Source organism: Trachemys scripta, chromosome 7 (assembly GCF_013100865.1).
Source record: "Trachemys scripta elegans isolate TJP31775 chromosome 7, CAS_Tse_1.0, whole genome shotgun sequence".
Taxonomy (NCBI): domain Eukaryota; kingdom Metazoa; phylum Chordata; order Testudines; family Emydidae; genus Trachemys; species Trachemys scripta.
This window is the reverse complement of record NC_048304.1, coordinates 41,488,431-41,515,551: the sequence shown is the minus strand read 5'-3', so window position 1 is coordinate 41,515,551 and position 27,121 is coordinate 41,488,431. Positions and strand designations below refer to the sequence as shown.

General features: G+C 39.6%; 1 protein-coding gene across 3 annotated transcripts in view; it reads right to left on the bottom strand.

Moving 5' to 3' along the window:
* The window catches only part of CENPP (centromere protein P), a 329,199-nt gene that overhangs the window by 292,344 nt on the left and 9,734 nt on the right, over positions 1-27,121 (bottom strand). For all 3 annotated transcript variants that reach the window (XM_034775713.1, XM_034775712.1, XM_034775714.1), the window contains 2 exons: positions 23,418-23,506; positions 6,499-6,595 (listed from right to left, as the gene is read on the bottom strand). In XM_034775713.1, coding sequence (XP_034631604.1) covers positions 6,499-6,595; positions 23,418-23,506 — 186 coding nt within the window. The remainder of the gene's footprint in view (positions 1-6,498; positions 6,596-23,417; positions 23,507-27,121) is intronic.

Sequence of the window (27,121 nt, the reverse complement as noted above, 5' to 3'; positions counted from 1 at the left end):
TATAAACTCGCTGAGAAGACAACCAAGTATACTGCTCTGTACTTTGTGATAATTGCTGATTGCTTGCTTTAAAATCAGACACTGACTACATAACTATCATTGCATTTTGTGTCAGTTTAACATTTTACTGCAATCATCAGTTCATATATCACTTAACAGTTTTAAATACAGTCCTACCAACTATCTAACATCCATGTATAATATATATTTTTTGTGTACAAAATTCAAACAAGCTTGACCTTCCAGTCTAGTAATACGAAATTATTATGGCTCTTAAAACAGAAAGTTCTATAAATGAACAACTAACAAAAACCACCTGTGAATGCTTCAAACCCCAAAGGAAATATTTGTATGGAGACTGTTACATATTTGTGGCATTTACTAAAAACAAACTGGTTACTTGTGGCAACCCAATCAGCTGACTGTCCCAAATTCCTTATCAGACATTTGAAACAAATAAAAAACTGCCGTCCAAAGCACTCCCACTTAGTAATATTTTATTGCCCTCCAGCAAATCATCAAAACAAAAATCTCATGTTCAGAGTGGTCCTTCATACTACAATAAAACACACCATAAGCAACACTGTCATTATTTCCAAATATGACCCTGTAACAAAAGGCTTCAGTGTAATACTGTGCAAAGTCATCTGGTCATAACATTCATACAAAATCTAACACAACAGACAAAATGGTGATGCTGTATCAAGCCCCATAGATTAAGATGTCTATTGTAAACTGAATACTGTATCAATCTTTATTTTTAGTGTAGGTGTATCCTTTTTTATTTTCCGTACTAATAGTACTATTTTAACCATTGCTCACCCGCCCCTAGGTGCATTAATAATAAAGCCAAAAAAATATACCTTAGCAGTCAAATTATCATTTTTTCTGCTGATTGTTTGTGACATCTTTGAACCTCTTCCTGTCTCTCTTATCTCAGAAAACATTCCTTATATGTCTGGTAAAATTATCACAATGTTGTCAAGAACAAGTGGTCCTCTAAGTCTCTTAACAGGTCTATACTCATTAATCATGCTTGGGAAAGTAAAAAGGGTCCCCAAAAAGTATGTTTTTCTTAATCCTCTTCTAGTAATTTTTTTCATAGAAAAGAAAGTAATTGTAGAATCATTACATTTGTCATACTGATGGATAAAGAGTGTTCAATTTGTTATGTTTACTACTTATTAGTTAACATTAATATTTTGCATCATAAACTCTAAGAATTGAAGCAAGAAAATCTTTTCTGTTCCTTATTATTCAAGATGTTCATTAATAAAGTCTTTTGCATGTAATATTCAGGGACTAAGAGAAGTGAAAATGGCTTTCAAAAGGATTAAGATCTGAGGTAGTATCTTAGTGAGATGTCAGGGTTTTTTAAAAGATTTTTTTCCAAATTTTTAATATGTATATTTACCAGACTTCTAAATGAACCACATGCCTAAATATGAAAACTACAAAAACTTTTTAGTGAACAATACATTTTTGATCAAAAAAAGTATTTCTTCATATTCTGCTAATTCATTTGAACAAAATGGGTCAAATTAATCAGTGATCTAACTCCATTGAAGTCAATGCACTTATATCAGAGATGAAATTGGCTTAATAGGCCTGTCTTACATGTTTTACTAGTGTCTTTTAATTATCCATTTTAAAACTAATCTTTAATGAAAATATTCTTTCAAACAGAACTGTATGCTTTGGAAAAATATAAGTTAATTCACAAGGAAATTAATAATTATTTTGAAAGCTGGCTCCAAGAGGAATTGTAGGACCAACATTTCCATATGAACTTTGGATTTTTCATACATGAGACATACTTTTTTTGTATCTACAAATTGTCTCTCCTGTCTTTCTAGGCATAATAGAAAAAAAATCTTACTTTCAGATGACAATATGTTCAACAGCTCACAAATCTTTTTGGGTAAAGGGCCACAGTCAACTTATACCATAAAACTTAACATTAAAAAATTGCAAATTAACAAAAAAAAAAACCACACAAACAATTGTGTTCTCTTTGTGTTTGACAACACTTTGCCAATAGTCAGTTTCATTATTTCCATGCATAGTCATTTAGTAAAGATGTAATTGATTATGAGAAGTCCCTTAAAATATCAGTGTAACAGAAAAAGACAGGGGGAAAAAAATAGTTACATTGTGCAAGGTGCTTTGTCAGGTAACAGAAATTTTTAAAAGTCAATTTTAAAATACATCATGTTGACAGTATCTCTTTAAATGTTAAGTTTTAAGCTTTAAAAATTATCAACTTAAAATAAGAATGCATGCAGCTCTATCGTTATTCAAACACTGTTACAAAACATGGGAAGAGAAAAGTTCACTTTTGCCAATGTTTTTAAAAGAGCTGCATAATAAGTTGCAATTATCTTCAAACCTGCCCCCTTTTTAACTTCAAAATGGATTTTGGAATGACTGACATTTACTGTAAAAAGTTACTATATTCATAGAGTTTACACACTTAATGGCTGCTATCATGGAATTTACACACATGAACTAAGGACCAATAAAGCATCATTGCAGCTCCTAGCATCAATGATCCATATGCCCTCATGTCTTCCGCTACCTCCTTCTTTCTGCTTCTTCATATAAGACCCCAAAGAGGAACAGGAGTAACTGTGTGTACAGTGATACTAGGGATTAGAGCACTTCAGGGTGGCAAGATCAGTTAGTGATGGCAAAGATTTCTTTTTCATATCATAAAAGATAATATTAATCTTTACCCACCACATTCTTGCTCCAGGACAGAATTAGGAAATCTCCCTACGCATCAGAAAATAATTGGGTTACAGATCGTCTCCATTGTTACATTACAACCGAAAACAGAAAAGGGTAGAGTATTTCATGGTGGACAGAAGATATCTGAGCACGATAAAATTACCACAACATCACCAGTAGCAAATGGCCCACCATGTTAGCATGTGCAGTGCCATTCTTGCACTGTACCTCTGAGCATACCTATGAAGGATTCTGCAGTAGCTGGAAGAATACTAGCAAGGAACTTCCATGATAATATCAACAGTCTTTACTATACATAAAATGTTTAACTAGGGAGGCTAGATCATATTTTAGCCATGTGTGGTCAGTTAATTCTATTACTAAGAGACTGAATGATAGAATTTTGAGGTCAGGTTGATTTTTGGAGGAAAGTCAATGATTGAAAGCTTTCTACATAACCCTTTAACAGGAGTTAGAAAGAGCAACAAAAACAAAGGAGTTGAGCATCACATGAGCAAAAACCTCTATGAATGTACTGGAGGAACAATACAGAACAGTGATGTAAAAGAGTGTGTTTGTAATCATAAAATAAGATATTAAAGGAGAAAAAGAATTATGTTAAATGTACAAAAAAGTAATGGGTACACAGCAGATTTTAGGTTGAACTGAGGTTAATTCAGAGAAAATGACTGTTCAGGAAAGGAAGTAATAAGAAAGGTGGTAAAACTGATTTAAGGAAGTATTTAAGAAGGCGAGTAATGTCCTTTGTGTATAATTATTTTTATAGCTTAAAAATTTTACCAAGATATCTATTTGTCATCTTGGGGCTAAGAAAAAATGTTGATAAGTTAGTTAAATGAGCTTGGCATATGCCTACTGTAGTTGTGCATGTTGAAATAAAAAAAACAAGGGAAAAGCACTGTGTGTCCATTCAAATGCCTAGCACACTTATGAATACTAATAAAAAATAAGAAAAATCTAATAGAAATACCTCTAAGAGGGTTCCGGCTATTTTCTAAGTCAAGAAAAAAATATTCTCATAGCCTAAAAGCCATCACACAACTTTATTCAATGGCAGAACATCCTTTAAACAGTTGGAAACTTCAACTAAAACCTTACGGATAAAAAAATAAAGTAAAATTGTATTACCATGAAAGTTCCATGGCTTGTAAGAAAACTGTACAGGATCACAGTTCACTTTCATAATTCTGTTCAATGGCACATCTTTCATAGCAAAGTCATAGCGATTCTTGGACCTTTTAATGAATTTAAGCCCCTACTCTATCTTGAACCACATAATATCAAACTAGTGTTAACCTTACCATACACAAGCCCTCCTCAGGTACATTCTCCATTAATAAATCTTAATTTGCTATCTCTTCATTTAATGAACATGTTTTTGTTTAGATAAGTTCTTTTCTGTTTGCTTTTTCACTGGCATTACAGACAGCTATTTGAATAGTTATCAAGCTATGCTATAACTATGCTATTACAACATCATGTACCTTCAAATACAGTACTTAACAGCATTTATAGGACCTCAGACCTTGAAATTGCTGTTGTGACTCTTGGTGGTTTTTACTATTACTTATACTATATTTTTATTGTCTAAGACCTCTGAAAAATAAAAAATATTACAGAAACAAATTGGTTTATATTTTGCTACAGAACGACTCATGTTTTGATACCTTAAATTCTCAGCTGTGAACATGACTGCAACATAATTAATCCCGCATTAACAGATAAAAGTAGAATTGACAAAATCTGTAATCATTCTGTCAGAATACGCAACCATTCCGCTGCTTTGCTGAGCTGATTTTTGCCTCAATATATACGCTTATTCTACTTTCAAGACACATTTTAACATCACCTCCCTGGCTAGTAATCATGCATATATCAACAGCCACGTCATCCCAATACAAATATGTAAAATAAATTTTAAAATATCCATAAAAATGGGGAAAAGTTGACTCAAATATTCCATTTTTTCTTAAATTTTCCATTGGCTCTTACTATGTTTTTTTCAATAGACTACACATGGGCTGAAATCCTCCAGGTTTACAAAGGACCAATGGGAGTTTTCTTGAGCAATGACAGAATGAAGATAGATCATTTGAATATCAACTTCAGGGTTAGATTGCGCATAAACAACCATTTCAATTTGTAAGCATGTAAAATACCCTGTCAAAAAAGAGGAAGTCCTTGCGTCTGTTCTCAAGTTCTGTAGCTATATCTTTGGAATCTTCTCCTTTCCTGGACTACAGTGAAAGGTTCATGTCTGGTACGAAGAGGTTACCCAATTTTTTTTCTTGCATATTTCTTTATTTTATGGTTGGTTGGTTAAACCTTTATCCCTAATAAGGCATTTTAGTTAAAAAAAAGCCAACCACCACCACCACCACAAAACTGTAGCATGACATCTTATGCCATTACAGTTCTAATGGATTTGAACGGGTAAATCCCATGACATTTTTATATGAGGTCCACTACTGCCAGTCACATCTTTTTTAAGGTTTTTTTTTTTTTTTTTTTTTTTTTTTTGCTACAAGAGGTAACATTTGAAATTAATGTTTTTTATAAAAATTCCAGGGAATAAATAAATTTTATTTCTTTGAGATGGTATGCTGAGTACATATTTTGCCAATTGATTTATTTTTTAAAACTTAAATCACTGTTCTTCCCAATAAAACTATAGCAGAATGAATGAAACACCACTAAGGAACAAATTATTATTTACATGAAAAATTATACAAAACAATGGCGAGAAGTAAACTAGCTGAAGAACAATGTAGTTTAAAGTTAACTGTATTCTCCAATTAAAATTAAGGGACAATTGCTCCCCTGCCTATACCAAACAGCTCCGAATGGGAATATTGCCTTCCAGAGATATGAAAAGATTGAGAGGCTCAAATCCAAATTATTGCTCATCACAGCTGAGAAGCAGTGTTTAGATGTGATGTAGCCTACAAATGTTGCGTTATTTTGACATATTATTTTGCATTAGTTATTCTGAAAAGAAAACTCAGTTGTACTACCTACTAAAAGATTGGCTTATTTTCACCACTTGAAAACATTTCAAAAAACACTTCAGATATATATAGTATTTCCTATCTCACTGATGTTTTTACAGTCATGCTGGCATCCTGATCCTGGTAAAGAGGGTCTACCATGTCTGCACGGATTATAAATACCGCCCCCACCCCTTCCAGTCAGCAGGAAAGGCAAACCAGTGACCTTCTCCTGACCTGGCCCCAACTGCTTCCTGACCTTCTTGTCCATCCTAATAAATTTTCTCCCTTCTCCACACCTGCTGCAAAAGGGCAACACCCCTTTTCTTTCAACTAGCCAGAGAAAGACCCACTCACATGAAGGTTGCAGTCGGCACAGTATTTTAAATTTCACTGATGCTTTTACACTTGATTTAATCAGACTGCAATTTGTCTGAACAAGAATATGAAAAATACTATGACAAAATCAACTTAAATGACACATTAATAAAGAATTTGTCTTTTGTACATATGGGACACAAAACAGCCAGTAAGTCTATAAACCTTTGGATAATGTTTTTTCTCCTCCAATTTCAAGTTCAATAGTAGTATAATTAAAAAGTGAGTTCTACTCAAAATTAAGATTGTTCTATTATTCTGAAAAGTGCTATGGAGAGTAATACTTATGCTCAATTTGCCCTTTTATCATAAAACTCTTATTAATATCAACACTTAGGAATGATAAAGGATGAAATATACAGAATGTCTTGTCACACACTACCTTGAAATGTTTGAAGGTGCATTTGCGATGTTCACACCACTCAGCAAAGGATGAAAGGCTTCTGAAAAACAGCAGAAGGTTTCCTCGTTCTTCGGCACTGTGGAGAAAAAAAGAACAACCTATGTAGTGCCTTCAGGCAGTTCTGGTAAAAAGCATCTATGATGAGTATATATGACATGGGTTTTTTCTGCTAAATAATTTATAGCTAAATTAATTATATTTGTTTCTTAAGCCCAGAACTTGCAACAAGTTGCATAATGGAAGAACCCTCCACATACACGCTAATTTAAGGCAATGGGTATCTCTGCAGTGCTCATTGGAGGATCGAGATGTTAGTTTTTAAAATTTCTGTAGTACTACTGCTAATAAGATGTAAACAGACAATATGGGACTCAAGGAACATACTATCAAAACAAAAGATATAAAAACAAATAAGAAAGAAATGTATATAGTTTTAGCGCATTACATCATCTCTTTTAGATATGGTCATTTTTTATTTTAATATATATTGGTTTTCATATTTCTGAACCCTGACTTCTGCCCTTCGCACCCACTGTTAGGGGCTTTAAGGATTCAAGTAAGATCTCTCCCCTCCTGTACTTCTCAGACACATCTCTATAACAACAGAGACTCTTCTCACTTTCTTGGACCATCAGAATACAGTTTTCATGACCATAGTATATCTGAGCAATAATCAACGGGTCATTAGCTCATTTTCAAAACCATGACATTAGTCATGGCAATATCAACACAACAATTTATTTTTAGCATCAGTATTTTCCAACACTTTTAGAAAATACCACTCCCCACACCTTACTTTCTACCTATATGGACCAATATTTAATCCCAAGACTACTATGATTTTCTCAACTATCAACTGGGCTTTGCATAACTCAGCTACATCTTTGAGACACAATCAATATCAAGTTCTCAATCTCTGCTTGTATTATGTTCAACTGCTCAAGTTAGCCTTGAAATTGGATTTTCTAAGGAGCAACAAGATAGTCTATTAATCAAAACATACATTTTAACTTAAAACAGAGATGTTCCTATATTTGTGGCATAGTTATATTAGCCTGAGCCAGTATTTCTTCACATGAAATAATTCTGTTAAATCAATGGAACTTCTGTATGCAAAATGAATACAGGATTGAGCCCCGCTATTTTTGTTGTTAATAATTTACATTATGCTAGTGCACAAGCACTCAAGCACGATTAGGGCCGCATTGTGCTGGCTTGAAAAAAACAAAAAGTGACAAGGTTCTATCCCTTATTAAGCCCTCAAGAAACCAATATTTGAATCATTTCCCCCAGAACTTTAGGTTTTTGAGTTCACATCTATAATTACGTTTTTAATAAAACTGCTCAAAATTTCTTAATTCCATAAAAAACATCAATGGAATATATAATATCTCAATGTGACATTAGCAGACCAGGTGTCAGCCCATGCCAAGGCTCCAGGCCTCACTGAACACAGACAAATGCATAGCTGGAAACCTGTCTGGCATATATCTGTGTTAGCATTGTTAAAATAGATGTTAAGTTGATAAGAATGTGTTTAGATTTGATGAAATACTTGTAGAATGCTGCATGTATTGATCTTACCTATAACATCTGTAGCCCATGGTATAAAGTTTTATAATAGAAACACTCGATATACCTCTATAACTGTGTAACTCACCAAACAGGAAAGACGCATTAATTATTGTTAAGTGTTCGTCCTGTACCCAAGAAGGCTTATTGAAATCAAATGAGCTACTGTAAAGCATCAAAGGACTAAGACTTTGCTGACTGCCTGTGCTCGTATACACAGAGGAGATAGGTGCCACACCTGTTTGAATGTTACAGGGAAGGGAATAAAAATCCCTGACCAGAAGGAATGTCATTGCTATACTGCTTGAACTCTAACGTGTGAAGATTTCTAAGCATAAGTCAGGAGTCCCCAGATATTTAGTTTGGGATAGCCCTAAAGGAAATATAGAGTTTGTTTTATTAGAGAAATTTCTATTATATTTTATTGTAAATAACTCTCATGTTTCTTTCTCTTAGTTAAAAAGTCTTTAGTAGGTTTATTACAGGATTGGCTACAGGCATTTTCTTGGGTGAGAGACCTGGGGGGGAAATTGAGCTGGGATGCAACTGACCTGGGATAAGTGACTGGTCCTTTGGGACTGGGAGTAACCTGAATATTATCACGATTTTTAGTGTAAGGGACCATCTATCACACAGTCAAGCTTCCCTGGGTGGCATGATAAACCAGAGTGCCTAAGGAGACTGTCTGTGACTCCTTGTTAAGGCAGTTGTGTGAACTCCTAAAGCACTATTTGTTACTTCGCTGGTGAAATCTAACATGCAACCAGTTTGGAGTTTGTGCCATGTTCCTGGACAGTCTGCACTGAGGTTGGCACTCACGCTCGTGAGCCACTCCAGACCGCCTGACACTCTGTACTCTTAGTATTGATTTTGGGTTAAAATTAGTATGGGAAGCATGTCTTAGAATAGGCTGTCAGTAAATATGTGTAAGAACCAATAATGGAGCCAGCACAGTGTCTGGTTGGGGCAGAAAATACCTTACTTTACTTATCCCTGGTCTACATTACAGGGTTAGGTTGAATTTAGCAGGGTTAGGTTGATTTTATAATTAATGCGTCTACACAAGCAACCCCATTCCGTCGACCTAAAGGGCTCTTAAGATTGATTTCTGTACTCCTCCCCGATGAGGGGAGTAGCGCTAAAATCGACCTTGCTGGGTCAAATTTGGGGTAGTGCGGACGCAAATCGATGGTATTGGCCTCCGGGAGCTATCCCAGAGGGCTCCAATGTGACCGCTCTGGACAGCACTTTCAACTCCAATGCACTAGCCAGGTACACAGGAAAAGCCCCGGGAACTTTTGAATTTCATTTCCTGTTTGGTCAGCGTGGCGAGCTCAGCAGAACAGGTGACCATGCAGTCCCCCCAGAATTGCAAACGAGCTCCAGCAAGGAAAGAACATTCATGGTCACCTGGTTGAAATAGGCGAATTTTTGTAAATTCACCCGAAAACCACAGCCCCTCCTTTTAAATGGCAAACCCAACCGGCATTGCTTGCTATGGGAAAGGAGGACGCTGCAGTTTGAAAACATTCCCACATTTTATCAAGGCATTAGAAGCCAAACCCGCGTACCCTTTGGTTTACCGTGGCTGCCTGGAAACCAAGTTCTGTTGCCCAGCCATGTGGCTAAGAGACAGCAGCATGTGTGATGTGTCACCATACCAGCAGGCACTCAAAATAAAAGGAAAAATGCGACCTTGTACCTAAAGCACATGTGCTGTCTGCTGTGAATTGCTTGATTCACTGTGAAAGAATCTCTATTTTGTTCTCAGAAATGTATCACCTTAAATTTTACTCTCCCTTTTTATCCCCCCGCAGGTGCAAATTTTTCTATGCTCCCCCTACCATTTCCGTCCCTGAGGTTATTGCAGATTAGAAGGCGAAAAAAACCACATGCGATGACAAGTTTTCCGAGCTCATGCAGTCCTGCCGCACTGATAGGGCACAGCTGAATGCCTTGAGGCATTCAGTGGCAGAGTCCAGGAAAGCATTAAGTGAGCGCAATGAGAAGAGGCAGGATGCAAAGCTGAGGCTAATGGGGAAGCAAACGGAGATGCTCAGGCATCTGGTGGTGCTGCAGTAAAGCCAACAAGAGCACAGACCGCCGCTGCATCCACTGTACAACCGCCTGCCCTCCTTCCCAAGTTCCATATCCTTCTCACCAAGAATGCGGGGGGGAGGCTCCGGCACCCAGCCACTGCACTCCAGAGGATGGCCCAAGCAACAGAAGGTTGTCATTCAAACAGTTTTGATTTGTAGTGTGGCTACAATAAGCAATGTGGCCTTATCCTTCCCTGCCCCCACCTGGGAAACCTTATCAGTTATCTCCCTTTTTTTTTTTTTTAAGAAAGAAAGAATGCATGGTTTCAAAACAATAGTGACTTTATTTCCTTTGCCAACTGTGACCAAAGGGGGGAGGGTGGTTGGCTTACAGGGACTTAAAATCAACAAAGGGGGCGGGTTTGCATCAAGGAGAAAAACACGCAACTGTCACACCATAGCCTGACCAGTCATGAAACCAGTTTTCAAAGCCTCTCCGATGCGCAGTGCGCCTACTTGTGCTCTTCTAATAGCCCTGGTGTCTGGCTGTTCAAAATTGGCAGCCAAGCGATTTGCCTCAACCTTCGACCCCGCCATAAACATCTCCCCCTTACTCTCACAGATATTATGGAGCACACAGAAAGCAGTAATAACAATGGGAATACTGGCTGCGCTGAGGTCTAACCTAGTCAGCAAACAGCGCCAGCGAGCTTTTAAACATCCAAAGGCACATTCTACAACCATTCTGCACTTGCTCAGCCTATAGTTGAACTGCTCCTTACTACTGTCCAGACTGCCTGTATATGGCTTCATGAGCCATGGGAGCAAGGGGTAGGCTGGCTCTCCAAGGAGAACTATTGGCATTTCAACATCCCCAACAGTAATTTTCTGGTCTGGGAAGTAAATCCCTTCTTGCAGCTGCTCAAACAGCCCGGAGTTCCTAAAGATGCGAGCGTCATGCACCTTTCCCAGCCACTCCACGTTGATGTCGGTGAAACATCCCTTGTGATCCACCAGGGCTTGTAGCACCATTGAGAAGTACCCCTCGTGGTTTATGTACTGGTTGGCAAGGTGGTCCAGTGCCAAGATAGGGATATGCATTCTGTCTATCGCCCCACCACAGTTAGGGAAAACCATTGCAGCAAAGCCATCCACTATGACCTGCACATTTTCCAGAGTCACTACCCTTGATAGCAGAACGTCAGTGATTGCATTGGCTATTTGAATCACAGCAGTCCCAACAGTAGATTTGCCCACTCCAAATGATTCCCGACTGACCGGTAGCAGTCAGGCGTTGCAAGCTTCCATAGTGCTATCGCCACTCGCTTCTCAACAGTCAGGGCAGCTCTCATCTTCGTATTCCTGTGCTTCAGGGCGGAGGAAAGCTACTCACAGAGTTCCAGGAAAGTGTCCTTACGCATGCAAAACTTTCGCAGCCACTGGGAATCATCCCATACCTGCAACACTGCGGTCCCACAAGTCTGTGCTTGTTTGCCGGGCCCAGAATCAGCATTCACTGTATCAACCAGCCCCACTGCCACCATGATGTCCCAATTGCCAGAGCCCATGCTTTCGGGAACGTCTGTGTCCATGTCCTCATCACAATTGTCCTCGTGCTGCCGTCTCTTAGCCAGGTACTGCACATACTGCAGTATAATAAGCGAGGTGTTTACAATGCTCGCAACAGCAGTGGTGAGCTGAGCGGGCTCCATGCTTGCCGTGCTATGGTGTCTGCACAGGTAACCCAGGCAAAAAGGCACGAAATGATTGTCTGCATTTGCTTTCACAGAGGGAGTAAGAGAGGGGAGAGTGACAACATGTACCCAAAACCACCTGCAACAATGTTTTTTCCCCATCAGGCATTGGGAGTTTAACCCATAATTCCAAGGGGCAGCGGAAACTGTGCGATAGCTTCCCACAGTGCACTGCTCCATGAGTCAATACTAGCCACGGTAGTGAGAACACACTCCGCCAACTTAATGCACTTAGTGAGGACATACACAATCGACTGCATAAAATCGATTTCTAAAAATCGACTTCTATAAAATCAACTTAATTTCGTAGTGTAGACATACCCTTACAGTCCAAAAAATGAGAAAAAATGAGAAAATGCTAATTGCTGCTTGGGGTTCTCTTAAATTTCCTGTATCTCAACTTTAACTAGAATTTCTTTCAGACAGAATTAATCCCACTGAGAACAATAGGTGTAAAACAGCCAAATGAGATGATATAATATTTTGCTACAAGGCCTGCAATCTTCTATTAACAGTAAGCACAAGCTAGGTAAAATTTTTTGACAATGGAACACAATGGTAGACCACAAGATGCTCATTATGTTTCCAGTCTGGCTTAAACATCTGTTGACATGAAACCCTGAACTTTTTTTAAATATATATCTCAGTCATTATATACAGAACTAAATCTATCTTGGTTCTGACTAGCTTATACTTAGGCTTGAAAGGATTTGATTTTTATGGGTAAATCTTAGTAAACGTTGATTTCACTATACACCCACAAACAGATGAAAATATATTTCTGTAGATAATAAATATTTATAAATCGGCAAAGTACGAAAAACGCTGCAGAGCAGGCAGAGAGTCTGCCTTAGCAGCAGCCCCCCTGCACCACCGGAGATCGCGATCAACTGGGAGACTCTCCACAATTGACCTCAACCAGTTGGTGACCACTGGATTAGAGGCATGGATGAATCTTTATTGGATAAAGAAGAAAAGTATTTTCTCTTTGGTTTGGCCTTCTCCAATTTTAATTCTGATTGTAAATCCAACATCGCAATTACCTCAGATCTGTCACCTAAAAAGAATGGCTCAGGTATGGGAATCTTCCTCACATCCTCTGCAGTGAAGACCAATGCAAAGAATTCATTTAGCTTCTCTGCAATGGCTTTGTCTTTCTTCAGTGCTCATTTAGCACCTTAATCATCCAGTGACCCACTGATTTTTTGTCAGGGTTCCTGCTTCTGATGTACTTAAAAAAAAAAAAAAATGATGTTAGCGTGCATCTTTTACTAACTGCACTTCCAATTCTTTTTTTGGCCAACCTAATTATATTTTTAACTTGACTTGCCACAGTTTATACTCCTTTTGATTTTCCTCAGTAGGGTTTAACTTCCAATTTTTAAAGGATGCCCTTTTGCCTTTAACCACCTCTTTTATTCTGCTGTTTAGCTATGGTGGCATTCTTTTGGTCCTGTTGTTTATCAAACTTGAAATTTAGATTAAGGTTTCTAACTAAGAGGGGTGAAGTTCTTGAAAAGCCTTCCAAGGGGAGCAGAGGGGGCAAAAAAATCTAACTTGTTTGAAGACTGAGCTTGATAAGTTTATGGAGTGGATGGTATGATGAGGCTGCCTACAATGTTACATGGCCCATCTGCATCTTCTATTAGCAAATATTTCCAACGACTAGGGATGGGACATTAGACATGGAGGGCTCTGAGTTACTACAGAGAATTCCTTCCCACGTGTCTGGCTGATAAGTCTCACCCACGTGCTGAGGCTCTAACAGATTCCCCTATTTGAGGTTAGGAAGGAAATTTCCCCTGGGTCAGATTGACAGAGACCATGGGGGGTTTTCATCTTCCTTTCTGCAGCATGGGACATGGGTCACTTGCTGGTTTGAACTAGAGTAAATGCTGGAGTCTCTGTAACTTCAAGTCTTTAAATCAAGATTTGAAGACTTCGGCAATTCAGCCAGAGGTTATAGGTCTATTATAGGAACGAGTGGGTGAAGTCCCTTCAAGCCTTTAAGTCTATGAGTCCATGAGATGGTTGATCCACTGACACCAAACTGGTTAGCTACTGACAGGTAGCAATCAGGAGTAGGGAGATTCCAAATGACAATGGCCAGGCTGAGGGCAGCTCTCATCTAGGTGTTCTGCTGCTGAGACTCTGGGGCAAACTGCACAGATTTCCAGGAAAATGTCTAGGGACATTCTAAAGTTCTGCCACCACTGCTGGTCATCCCAGGTCTACAGTACTATCCGGTCCCACCCATCATTGCTAGAGCACAAAAAGCAGCATGTCACCAAGTGAAGTCGTTACAGGAAAACATCAAGGAGACGTGTTGCTCGATTTCAGCCTCCTCCTCAGAGGCCCTGTTCCTTAAGTAACTGAACAAATTCAGGTATTTGTGCAACAACCTATTCATATTTACCACCATGAGGATAACAGTGCTTGCCAATGCTTCTTCCATGCTTCCAGACAGCACTTTGAAAATGGCACTGGCTCACAAAATATAGATGGATGATGGGATGAAAGAAGAGCAATCTTGGGATTTCTGATAGACCAACAATATAAACAACAATTTTTTGGTTAGCTTAATAACGATGTGAAGTATTGGCACTACACTGTTGTGTTTTTTGTAATGGTAACTCCAAATCCTGTGTGTATCCTTAAGTACCAAGAACAATTTTCAAAGAAATAGCTAGATCAGTAAGAGAGCTCATATCATTTAAGACTGTTTTGGAAAGAATTTATCAGTAGAGAACCAGAGTGGATTAAAAAAAATTTCCATTAACTACAGAAAGAACTGTTCTCAAAAGCTATTGTGCATGTGACAGAGAAGTTATCCAAGAAACAGAAGACACGTTTAACAACACATTAACTCCCTATCAGGCCACAATAAAATAGTACCTATCCAATTTCTATACCACTTTTACAGAAGTGTATTAATCAGTAAAAACAAAAAGCATGTAAGAAACAAAATCCATTATAAAAGAAACAGGATCCCTTAACCACTTTCAAAGAAAAAAAAATTAACTCAGCACAGTACTCATGACTTTTTGCACCAGATATAAAAACAAGAAATTACTCTTACAGCTGTGGCAAGAATGACTGTCTCATGGGGTTCCCCTTCTCTCTCTCTCACACACAAAACCACAACAGAACACCACCATCACACTACGCATCCACCCACACAACTAAGCCCATGCAAAGTTTAATATAATACAGATGTGTTGTAGATACAGAATGCTGCATTCTACTGACAGAGTCAAAGTTTAACTAGTTAGGAAATACAAACAAAGTTGAAGCCATTCTCAAAGTGTCAAAAAAACAAAACAAAACAAAACAAACAAACAAAAACACCCCTGAAAGGGTAATTTATGCAATAAATTAGATTACTATTCCCTGTCATGTGGTCTACTCACTGCTAGAGGTACCTCCTCCTGACCACTTTGGGGTTAGCTGGGCCCACCTCTAGCATTCTCTCCACCCAAGGTCTTCTCTCTCCTGCCCCTTTAGCTCCAGGAGCTGCAGGTTCCTCTTCGTGACTGGGCCCCATGGCCAGGTCCCCAAAGTCCTCCCCTTACGTCCTCAAAGTCTTCTAAGGCGAACTGCCCCAGGCAGTCCACTTTCCACTGTGTAGTCTGCACCACTTCCCCAGTAGCTGGTAGGGGAACCCAGGCCCACCCTCTACTCCAGGTTCCAGCTCAGGGGTCCTCACTTCAACAGCCAAGGTCTGCCCTATCCAATTCCTTGTTGCTTTTCCCGTGACCCTTGTCTACCTGTAATTAATTAATGTTGATAAATTTAATTAATTAATTAATGTTGATAAATTTAATTAATTAATTAATGTTGATAAATGCAAAGTAATGCATATTGGAAAACATAATCCTAACTATACATATACAATGATGGGGTCTAAATTAGCTGTTACCACTCAAGAAAGAGATCTTGGAGTCATTGTGGATAGTTCTCTGAAATCATCCACTCAATGTACAGCAGCAGTCAAAAAAGCAAACAGAATGTTGGGAATCATTAAGAAAGGAATAGATAATAAGACAGAAAATATATTGCCTCTATATAAATCCATGGTACGCCCACACCTCGAATACTGCGTGAAGATGTGGTCGCCCCACCTCAAAAAAGATATATTAGAATTGGAAAAGGTTCAGAAAAGGGCAACAAAAATTATTAGGGGTATAGAACGGCTTCCGTATGAAGAGAGATTAATAAGACTGGGACTTTTCAGCTTGGAAAAGCGGCAACTGGGGGGGATATGATAGAAGTCTATAAAATCATGAGTAGTATAGAGAAAGTAAATAAGGAAGTGTTATTAACTCCTTCTCAAAATACAAGAACAAGGGGCCACCAAATGAAATTAATAAGTAGCAGGTTTAAAACAAACACAAGAAAGTATTTTTTCGCGCAACGCACTGTCAACCTTTGGAACTCCTTGCCAGAGGGTGTTATGAAAGCCAATACTATAACGGAGTTCACATGGGAGCTAGATAGATTAGTGGAAGAGCTTAGGCCTGCACAATTTGTAAAGCACCGAGGGCCATATTACTCCAAAGAAAACAGCTGAGGACCGAAACCCACCGGCCCCTCCGAAGCACACACCCCTCAACCCCCCCCAAAACACCCCTCACCCCCACCCCAGCACCGCCCAGCCCCGCGGAAACAACACCCCCCCCCAGCAGCGCCCGCCCCACGGAAACAAACCCTCCTTCCCCAGCGCTGCCCCGTCAAAACAGCGGTATTGAACCTTGGTAATATGTTATAGCGGGCCCCTAAGGTAGTATAATTAAGATAAAAGAAAAATGTCTTTTTGCTAGAAGTAGAATAAGATCTTCCCCCCACTTTGAATCAATTGCCCTGTTAAATGAATGAGGTGTGAATGAGGAAGGCAGGCACCTCCAGACAGCTGCAACCCTTGGAGAGGGGATGGGAGCCAGACCAAGGACAATTAAACTTGTCAAGTGGGCTGACTAGAGAAGAGCAGACATACTGATGGCCTCGGGGGTTAGAAGCAAGCACCTTCCTTTGGGAACACCCTCTTTGCAGCATTGGGACAACCCTCAGTCCAGAGAAAAGCAGCAAAAAGGACCAATTTTTATGAGAGACAAGGTCAGTAGAACAGGTCAGCCACTGACTCGCCGCTCGCCTCCTCACCCCCCCCCAACTCTAACGCCCCCCTGCCACTCCCCACCCGATCGTCCCCTCCCCCCCCCCCCCCCCCCGGCTCGCCTCCTCACCCCCCGCCGTCCGCTCGCCTCCTCAGCCTCCCTCCCACGCCGCCAGCTCACCTGCCCCTCCGCCACTGCCCGCCCACTCGCCTCCTCAGCCCCCCCGCACCGCCAGCTCACCTGCCCCCCGCCACTGCCTGCCCGCTCGCCTCCTCAGCCCCCCCAACCCCCCGTCAGTGTGTGTGACACAATAAGTATAGCACATATCAGAATAACTAGCAGCAAGTGCTCAGGCTAAGTTCAACAGTGCAAGAGCAGACATACTGAGCATCAGGACTGTGATATCTTAATAAAGATGTGGGGAGAGTTTAGCCCAATGCTAGACTCATTACACTTATCTCTAACATGAACTACTTACACTACACGTTTTATCACAGAGGTACTTTAAAGATAAACAAAATGGTTCTGATTTCTGTTCTAATCCCCCGATCTCGTGGCAGCTGTCTGTCTCTAAATATGATGGTGTAAGCACCAAAGCAGTTCAGTTACTGTCTGTCATACTGCAGCATTGCAAGTGGCTACAGAATCCACTTCTTGAGCAACAGTCCTTGCCACAAATAGTGCAGGTTCATGGGACTGATCCGGAGGAAGATGCTGGCCCACCAGTAGTGCTTGAGACTTGCTGCACTTTTCTCTTTGTTCTCTTCGCTTTTCTTTCCCTCAATACCCTTCTTCAGCTTCTTTGATATCCTGGTCCAGCACAGCATGTGGCCTGTTGCTAGCTGAATCTTTTCTGTTTACAGTGTTCATGTTGAACGCTTTCAAGTCCCTCTTGCAAACATTCATGAATCTGAGCCTAGATTCGTCCAGTGGCCTTGGAGCATCCACAAGTTCTCCATATAAGAGATCTTTTAGAACATGTCTATCATCCATCCAGTGCAATTGATCAAGCCCACAGAGACATCTGTGTCCAAAAACACAGTTTTGCTTTCTCAAGTACTTCAGTGTCAGGAACTTTGTTTTCCCACTTAATATTTAGAACAGGGGTAGGCAACCTATGGCACGTGAGCTGATTTTTAGTGGCACTCACACTGCCTGGGTCCTGGCCACCGGTCTGGGGGGGCTCTGCATTTTAATTTAATTTTAAATGAAGCTTCTTAAACATTTTGAAAACCTTATTTACTTTACATACAACAATAGTTTAGTTATATATTATAGACTTATAGAAAGAGACCTTCTAAAAACATTAAAATGTATTACTGGCACGCAAAACCTTAAATTAGAGTGAATAAATGAAGACTTGGCACACCACTTCTGAAAGGTTGCCAACCCCTGATTTAGAATATGAAGAAGACTGTGGGTGTAGTGTTTAGCCTTCTCTCATGCCTGCTGTAGGTGGTCCAGGTCTCGCCACCATACAGCTGCGTGCTCAGAACACAGTGTAGTAGGCACATATCTTGGTGTTCAAATGTTAGTTTCCTACTATCCCATATAACACATTTGGTCAGTTAGCCGAATGAGGTAGCTGCCTTTACGATGCAAGAATTAAGAGAGATAAATCATCATCTAGAGATAAGTTATCTGATACAGATAGCAGAGCTCGTGAACAACTTCTAACATGACATTAGCTATTGAAACGTCTGGTCCAGTCAACACATCCTGTGCCATAACCATTATCGTCTTTAGACTGATACATAGTCCAAGTTAATCACAAACAATCACAAAGCTATTGCAAACTTGCTAGAGAGCCTCTTCACTGTGTGCAATGAGCACTGCGCCATCACCAAAAAGAAGTTCTCTTCTTTGCTTTTTGATCTTAGACATGCAATGTTGAAGAGATTTCCATCTGATGTTGTGTGGAGATAGATATCTTCAGTGCTAGATGAGAAAACACAACAAAGCAGCACAGAGATATACCAAAAAGTGTCAGTTCCAAAACATATTCCAGTTTGAAATCACTCTGGATTTCAAAGCTGCCAGATTAATCACCATCATAGTGGACTGTAGCCTAAGTTTATACAATCATGGAAGGATCAAATCATACTGAAGAGAATTTGGGGGCAACAAATTCTCTCTAGCAATTGGAAATTCCCTTTCTGATGACCAGGTCAAAAACCTTTGTGAGATCTATGAAGGCCACATAGAGAGGTTTCACTTTTTCTTGACACACTTCTTTCAGTTGCCCTAGTGCGAAGACCATGTCAATAGTTTATCTACCATCACAGAAGCCACACTGACTCTTTGGATATATATATCCAGCAAAAAATTAGTCTTTTGAGAATGATTCGTACGAGCACCTTGCCTGCAAAACTAAGGACAGAAATTCCTGTACCTGTTCCTCTATAGCAGGGGTGGGCAACCTTTCAGAAGTGGTGTGCCGAGTCTTCATTTATTCACTCTAATTGAAGGTTTCGCGTGCCAGTAATATATTTTAACATTTTTAGAAGGTCTCTTTCTATAAATCTATAATATATAAACTAAATTATTATAAGTAAATAAGGTTTTTAAAATGTTTAAGAAGCTTCATATAAAATTAAATTAAAATGCAGAGCCCCCTGGACCGGTGGCCAGGACCTGGGCAGTGTGAGTGCCACTGAAAATCAGCTCATGTGTCGCCTTCGGCATGCATGCCATAGGTTGCCTACCCCTGCTCTATAAAATGTGCTGTAGTTTTGCAGTCACTCCAATCTCCTTTGTTTTCATACATTATGATGTTGGCATTGTTCACGTCTTGTGGTATCATTCCTTCCTTCCCACAGGTAAGCAAGATATTGTACAGCTGTTTCAGCTCACCTTGTCCTCCTTGTTTCAGTACTTCAGCTGGAATTCCATCTTTTCCTGCAGCCTTTCCTGGTGCTAGGAGGTAATTTCCTTTTCAAGCTCATTTACATATGATTCTATATTAAGTTCTTTGATGGTCTGGAGCCTGGGAACTGCATTTAGTGCTGCTTCAGAAATAGTGATTGCACATGGATAGAGTTTTTGATAATGTTCCACCCAGCACTGCATCTGTTTGCTTGTCTTAATAAGTACATCTCCATTAAGAGATTTGAATGGGGTAGTCTTCTTAGCTGAAGGACCTATTGCTTTCTTGATTCCATCATACATACTTCTTAGATCTCAATTCTGAAAGAAAATGTATTTTTTCATACAGACTGAGACAGTATGATTGAGCTCATTGCCTCTCTCTTCACTGCAATGAGCTCTTGGCCACTCTAAGGTTGGACAATGGTTCATGTGTGGTGGAGATATGCCGTGCATTTTGCTTCAATAACTGGAAGCATTTTTTCAGCATATGCTGCAGACCAATCTTTATCTTGTACATTCTTTTTACCAAAAGCTATGATTGAAGCTATATGGATATTCAGTCTAAGCGTGTTCCACGCTGCATCAGCAATTAGGGGAGGTGGAATGCAGGACACAGCTTCCCGGAGATTTTTAGTGAGTTGAAGACATCCTCTTTGGTCTTTTGTGTTGTTGATGTTAATGTGTGAGCAAACAGCTTTGTTTGGTATAATGGAATAGTGAAAACCTTATTTTGCAGCATGGTCTGTGTCACAGTCTGAACTGTAAAAACTGTAAGTATGGTGAATATCCTGTAGATGTTTTCTGTGGGTGACAATTAAATCCAGTTGGTGCCAGTAGCCAGCTGTGGAATGTCTCCAGGAGACCTTCTGGCCATGACTGCCCTGGAAGTAGTTATAGGCAATACACAGTACTCCTGTTTTAGTTTGCCCATTGTTATTCATTTTTCCTACTCCATGGTAGCCAGTGCATAGCAACCACATCTCGTGATGAGAGGCAACTCTAACATTGAAATATCCCAATAGATATAGTCACTTGCCCAGTGGTAGTTTGCTGGTGACACTGTCTACCTGCTAATAGAACAAGTCCTTCTCTTGAAAGGTGGAATAAAGTGCTGGGGCATAGGTAATGATGATATTGGCAAAGCTACCTATGGAAGATATTCTTAGTGATATAATACATCCTCATATTGCTGTGGGACATTCGACCCTGGGTGCTAAGGAGTTGACTGCAAAACCATCCCATGTTTGTGATAGTTGTTTGCTTTTTCCATGCTAAAAGAAGGCATAATGCATCTCGCATAGAGAGCCTGCATCAACTAGTCTGACTTCAGAGAGAGTGGCTACGTCTATGTCAAGCTTCTCCAGCCCTCGGTCAATGATGGCAACCTTTCTAAGGTCATTGACCTCACTGAGGTCATCCTCACAGTGCAAACTGTCCTCACATTCCAGCAAGCAAGTTTGAAAAGTGCAACCAACATACCCAAACCTTTGGCACATACACCTAGGCAGAAAAATAAAGAGGCAGAGGCTTCCCTTGGGACCAAATCCCTCCTCTTGGTAATACTGACTGGATCAAAAAGGCATGAAAGACCAAGATATTTGGAAGCCAGCACCAATGCAAGTGATGCCAGAGAGCAGAATTGAGTTGCAATGCCAACCACCTGATGCTTTCTCCACAGTGAATCAGTTCAGAGTTTTCTCTCCTAGCTTTTGTTCAACCAAGAACTGTCTGCAAGGAGTCAGCACCAGATGGAATTACTCCTTTGTGGATATTGTTTTTCATTCCAATAGGTATCTGGCAACCCCACCACTACCAATTGGTGAGCGGTGGGGTTCCCGGTTTAGTCACCAAACATCTGATCCATGGCAGGTTACGTGATACCAGTAGTAAGCCTCACATTCCTGACCTATGAGGATGGTAGCACTAGATGCCATGGCTTAGCTGGTTAAACAACTGTCTAGTAAACGGAAAATTGTGGGTTCAAATGCCAGTGGTGCCTCTGCTTACTTCTCACCTCTCTGATAAGAGTGATAAATATGTACTATACTTTACAAGTCACTTCAACAAAAATATTCAACTTGTTTAAAAAAAGACCATTGTAGGCAGGACTGGTAGCATGACTCTGACATACTGGGGTGCAATCCAACCAAGTGAGGGGTTGCTCTGCACCTTGGGCGCCTTACAATGCCTTACTGCAGTAGCTACCACCTGGACCACTCACAAGCAGCATGCAAACAACACCCTAAATGTCTGTATGTAACTTCAGCCTGCCAGCCACACACTGGTCACACCCTGGCTTCTACCAGCCTGGGTTCTTTCGGCAGAGTGACCCCAATACACTACCAGTCCTGGATTTTTCCCAAAATATATGTACTGTACTGAGCAGCCCTCTCTTGGACAGTCCAGAGATATTAAATCTGTTGTCCCTTTAAGGGAACAATACACAACAACTTGCCACCTTAAATAGCATTACCCAGACAATTTAACTTAAACACACTGGATTAGTTTCAATTAAAGAATAAAAAGTTTATTTAACTACAATGAAATTTTAAATGAGTACAAGCAATGAGGCATAAAAGTTAGAAATGGTTACAAGAAAAATAAAGTTAAAGCACTTCCTAGGGCCTAACTTAAATTATACTTGATTCAAAGTGAAGTTCTTACCACATCCTTCTAACAAAATTACTGACCAAACTTTACAGGGCAGGACCCCGCTCCCAAAGTCCATTGGCTGTTTCTTTTGTCTTCTAGGGTACAAAGAAGGAGATGCACAGGGAGAGATACTCCTTGGGGTGTTTGCCCCTCACTTTTATAGTTCAGCCCCCTCAAAGTTCTATCCAGCTGAGCAGAAGGAAACAATCTAGTGAGGAAAGATGCTACATGCTGTTTTCTGTCACCTGTGTGTGCTGAGATGCAGATTTTCTTCATCTTCTTTCCTTTTCTCTCTTGCTGAGGACATTGTTTACAGCTTATATGCAAATTGAGATAACCACATGTCCCTTTGCACAAGACTACTTGACCAGTTGTCCCTTAACTAGCTAGGAATAAGAAACAGACTCCTGTCCTTTATGAGGGTCAATCACTAAAGGGAGATGCAATCACATACATTTTGCCCATGTATAACAATGTTGGAACAGAAAAGCAGTCCATGAAAGGGTTTCTTACATATTAATTGAAATTAGTTAAATTATCTCTGAACTAAGCAATACAAAGGTTCTAAAACACATTACAACAAAAATCTGTATTCCGTTTTTAATATGGCTTCATAATTCATATGGTACTTTTCTGGCCTTAAAAAAAAAATCTATGATAATCTAATCTGCCCGCCTGCCATGACACAAACCATAGAATTGCTTCTATTAATTCCTGAATCAAACCCAGTAATCTGAAGGTGTTTAAGAGCCACTGATTACAACATGTTACCAAGCAAAGGAAATGACGCAGATTTTTCAGCAAATCCAAAGAATCGACCCACTCAATACTTTCTCTTGTACAATGAACCATCCATATCAACCATACAAAAATAATTTATTTAACATAAACAAAAACCTTACCTGGACACAAACTTGCTTAAATCCGAATATTCACCACATTCCATTATAATGCTGAGGTCAGTAACAGCAGCAGATATGCTTTCATTACTCTAGATTGGAGAAATTATTAAGAAAAAATGCAGATTAATTTATAATTATACATAAACTTGCTAGTTACAGGAGTTCTTAAACACAGATTTTAAAGTGAGGTCTACCTATATGAAAAATCTTTGATGACACACAAATAGTACAAAGGTAACAACCTATTGGAATAATGCCTATGCTCCCTTGAAGAGAAATGGCAATTTTTAAGAAGTACAAGATGATGGTGCTTGTATGCTTCATAACATGGCGTTGCTTTCTGTTTAATCTATTATTGTCTCATTCTCTTCATCCCCCAGCATGACTTCAACAAGTAATATTAACAAATAAACAAACAGAACCCCACCATTGTGTAACACATTGGTTTTCAGCCAGGGGTCCATGGACCCCTAGGGGTCCACGAGCAGGTTTCAGGGGGTCCCCCAAGCAGGGCCAGCTTTAAACTTGCTGGGGTCCATGTCTAGTAGTAGGATTTTATGTTTGTATTTTGTATGATTTAGAATGAAGGATAAAGAATAATGATATAATAATGTAGCATGTACTAAATGTATTGGTGTATGATTTGATTATATCCTGCCAGCCACCCTTTTTGAATAGCAGAAAGGAATGACCTAATGGGCCATTTGGTAAAGATGCATTAGCCGGAATCTGTGTCTGGGCTGATTTCAAGGCAGTAACAGATGGTTTTAAGGTCACTACTTTGTTGTAGGGCTAGCATTTTAAAATAAGTAAAAGAATGCCATGATTGTTTTCTTGTGCATTGCAACTTGATGTTCCTGTTTAAAATGTTCTGTGTAAATTAGTTCTGTTTTGTGTGTGCATGAGGAATATATGTGTTAAGAGATACATGTGAAGGCTATTGCTGAACTAGATGTACGAGGGAGGAACTAGAGACAGACACAAGGGCGCCAGGAGGCTGTAACACGCCCCTATTGATATGTCAGAGAGGGCAGATTGACGACTCTAAAAATAAGACAGGCACCTATCAATGGGGACAGGATAGCTGTGATAAAGAATGAGAAGGACAATTTAAGAAAACAAGCACTCGTCAAACAACAATTGATTAAAGAATGACAGTGCAAAACAAATTGGAAGCCAATGAAGGTAAATCACTATATAAGCAGGGTGCCTTGCCATGAAACTTCAGGTTCGTCCTGCCAAGACTTCCCTGGAGCATCGTGTCGTGACTGATGGAACCTGACTCCTCCCTACCCATGATCAACCTAGCTGGCCACTAGATTGATCCGGACTCTGGACTAGTAACTATAACATCGACTGGCGGGACAGTGTGTGTGTGGTGTGTGATTGAATGCATATGCTAATTATTGTATCTTCAATAAATGCGGCGTATTGCCTTTTCCCCTGAAAAAGATCCCGTGTGCTTCTTTTAAGCATAACACATGGCAGAAACCCAAAGCCCTGCCACCCGGGGCACTGAGCCCCACCACCTGGGGCTGAAGCCAAAGTCTGAACAATGTAGCTTTGCAGGGGTCCCTGTGGTATGGGGCCCCAGGCAACTCCCCTGCTTGCTATCCCCTAATGCTGGCCCTGGCTTTTATATGCAGAAAACCAGTTATTGTAGCACAGATAGGCCATGCAGTTTTTATAGCATGCTGGGGGGGGGGCTCAGAAAGAAAAAGGTTGAGAACTCCTGGTGTAACAAACAAAACTTTGTCATCCAACCACTCAATAAATAAAATAATGTAATGTGAGCTAAAGAGAGGAATAAGAAAATCATTTGTTTGCTCTATAGTTCTCCTTGTGTTTTATTTCTTGAATTTGTTTTATATTTTATGACATCCATTTTGCCTTAATTTCATTTTACTTCACAAGAATATGTGTATACAAATATATCTGCAGAAATAAGTGTGATTAATGTGTATTCCAAATTAAAATCTGAAACAATGTATGCAACTTTAGGATTGCAACAGAGACAGTGAGAAAGTAGGTTCAAATAGAAAAAATATAATTCTTTGTATTATATGTTTTAAAACATGCCTGAGCAGTTAGCTTGGGAAAGGACAGTGGAAAGATTAGAAGCTAGAACACATCACTTGGAAAGACATCATGAAACAGGCAGCATTAATACTTCTCATTGCACTGGGGCATACAATACTGTTTTTCCTATTCCAGCTAGTATGAACTCATGGGAAGGTAAGGTAGAGAAAACAAATTTAATGGGAATGCTGGAGTCAAGTGAAAACATATCATGACGTTCTGTAGCATTGCTTGGACAGGGACATTGCCAATGTTGCCATTACTAGAGTTGGAGGAGGCTTGCCAAGATACTTTATAAAATTCAGGAAGTTGAATAAGCACCATAAGGAAAGAAAATCAATTAAAACATATAGCAGAAGTCTCAGATCTGGGCACAGAGCTGCAAACAAGCTGCTAGCACAGTTACTGGATGTAAGCAATTGTATCTTTATAGAAAACTGGCATCCCAGGAAACTGACACTACCATTTTATACCCAGACGCCATCTTGTGGTCCACTGAAAAAGGTTTAAAGGGAAAAAAAGTCCTCTGGAAAAAGGCAATTTTTAATTAATTGACCACTCCCTCAATGTTCTTGAGATTTGACGTGGTAGAGTTTAAAGTTAGTATAAAGCTAAAATTGCATATGAACTTGGAGAGAGTTTAAGTACAATACGGCAGAATCTCATGGTATTTTTATGTCAAACTTCATCTTTCTATAAAGGATCTCTGCTTCGGTACTTGGGACTCCATCTTTCATTGTTAATGGCTTTTAGCACCAGTACAGGCCTTTTTTTTTTTTTTTTTAAATCTAGAGACAGAAGTAAAAATCCTTTGCTGTGGTAAAACTTTCAGATTTCTATCAAGAACCTGGGGAAACAAAAGAATTTAACTCATTAAGTTGCAAGATGAAAGGAATCAGATGAAATCTATGCTGTGGCCATTTTATATATCCCAAAACAGGTGGAAGAAAAATAATCCTAACTTATCTTTCATCCAGTTCTGGTCTATTTGTTTCTAATTGGGCATTCCTTGAAAAAGGGTTTAGGGGGGAATAGTAGCAAGGGGATAGAGCTATATTTTTATTCTAAGGGTCTCAGAATACTTTACACATATTAGTAAATCTGTTCCCCAACATCAGTGTCCCAAGAAGTGAAACATTTATCATCCTAATTTTACAGGTGGAGAGCCTAAGGAACAGAAGTTATGGCAAAATTTCCAAGTTTTAAAACTGTGGACTGAAGACCCAATCCTGCATTGAGAAATATGGGCAGACCCCCCCATCCATGCAGACCCCCATTGACTTCAGTGTTTTCATTGCAGGCTGGAGACCTAAGTGTCTTAGATAATATCACACAGGAAGTCTGTGTCAAAACCAGGATTATCCCCATCTCATAACTTCCAATCTTGTGCCTTAATCGCAAGATTACCATTATTTCACCTTTATTTTGAAAAACCCAAACAATTCCTTGTTTAAACAAATGTTGTTTTGCACAAAAAAATTCACACATAGCCTCTCTTTTATGCTGCTCAGGTAGCCAAATAGCAGTGTGAGAAATATTTTCATAGAACCTCCAACATACCAAAAACACAATAGGATATTTTCTTTAGTTACGGGGGTGAGGGGGAGATTTTTTCCAATTCCCCA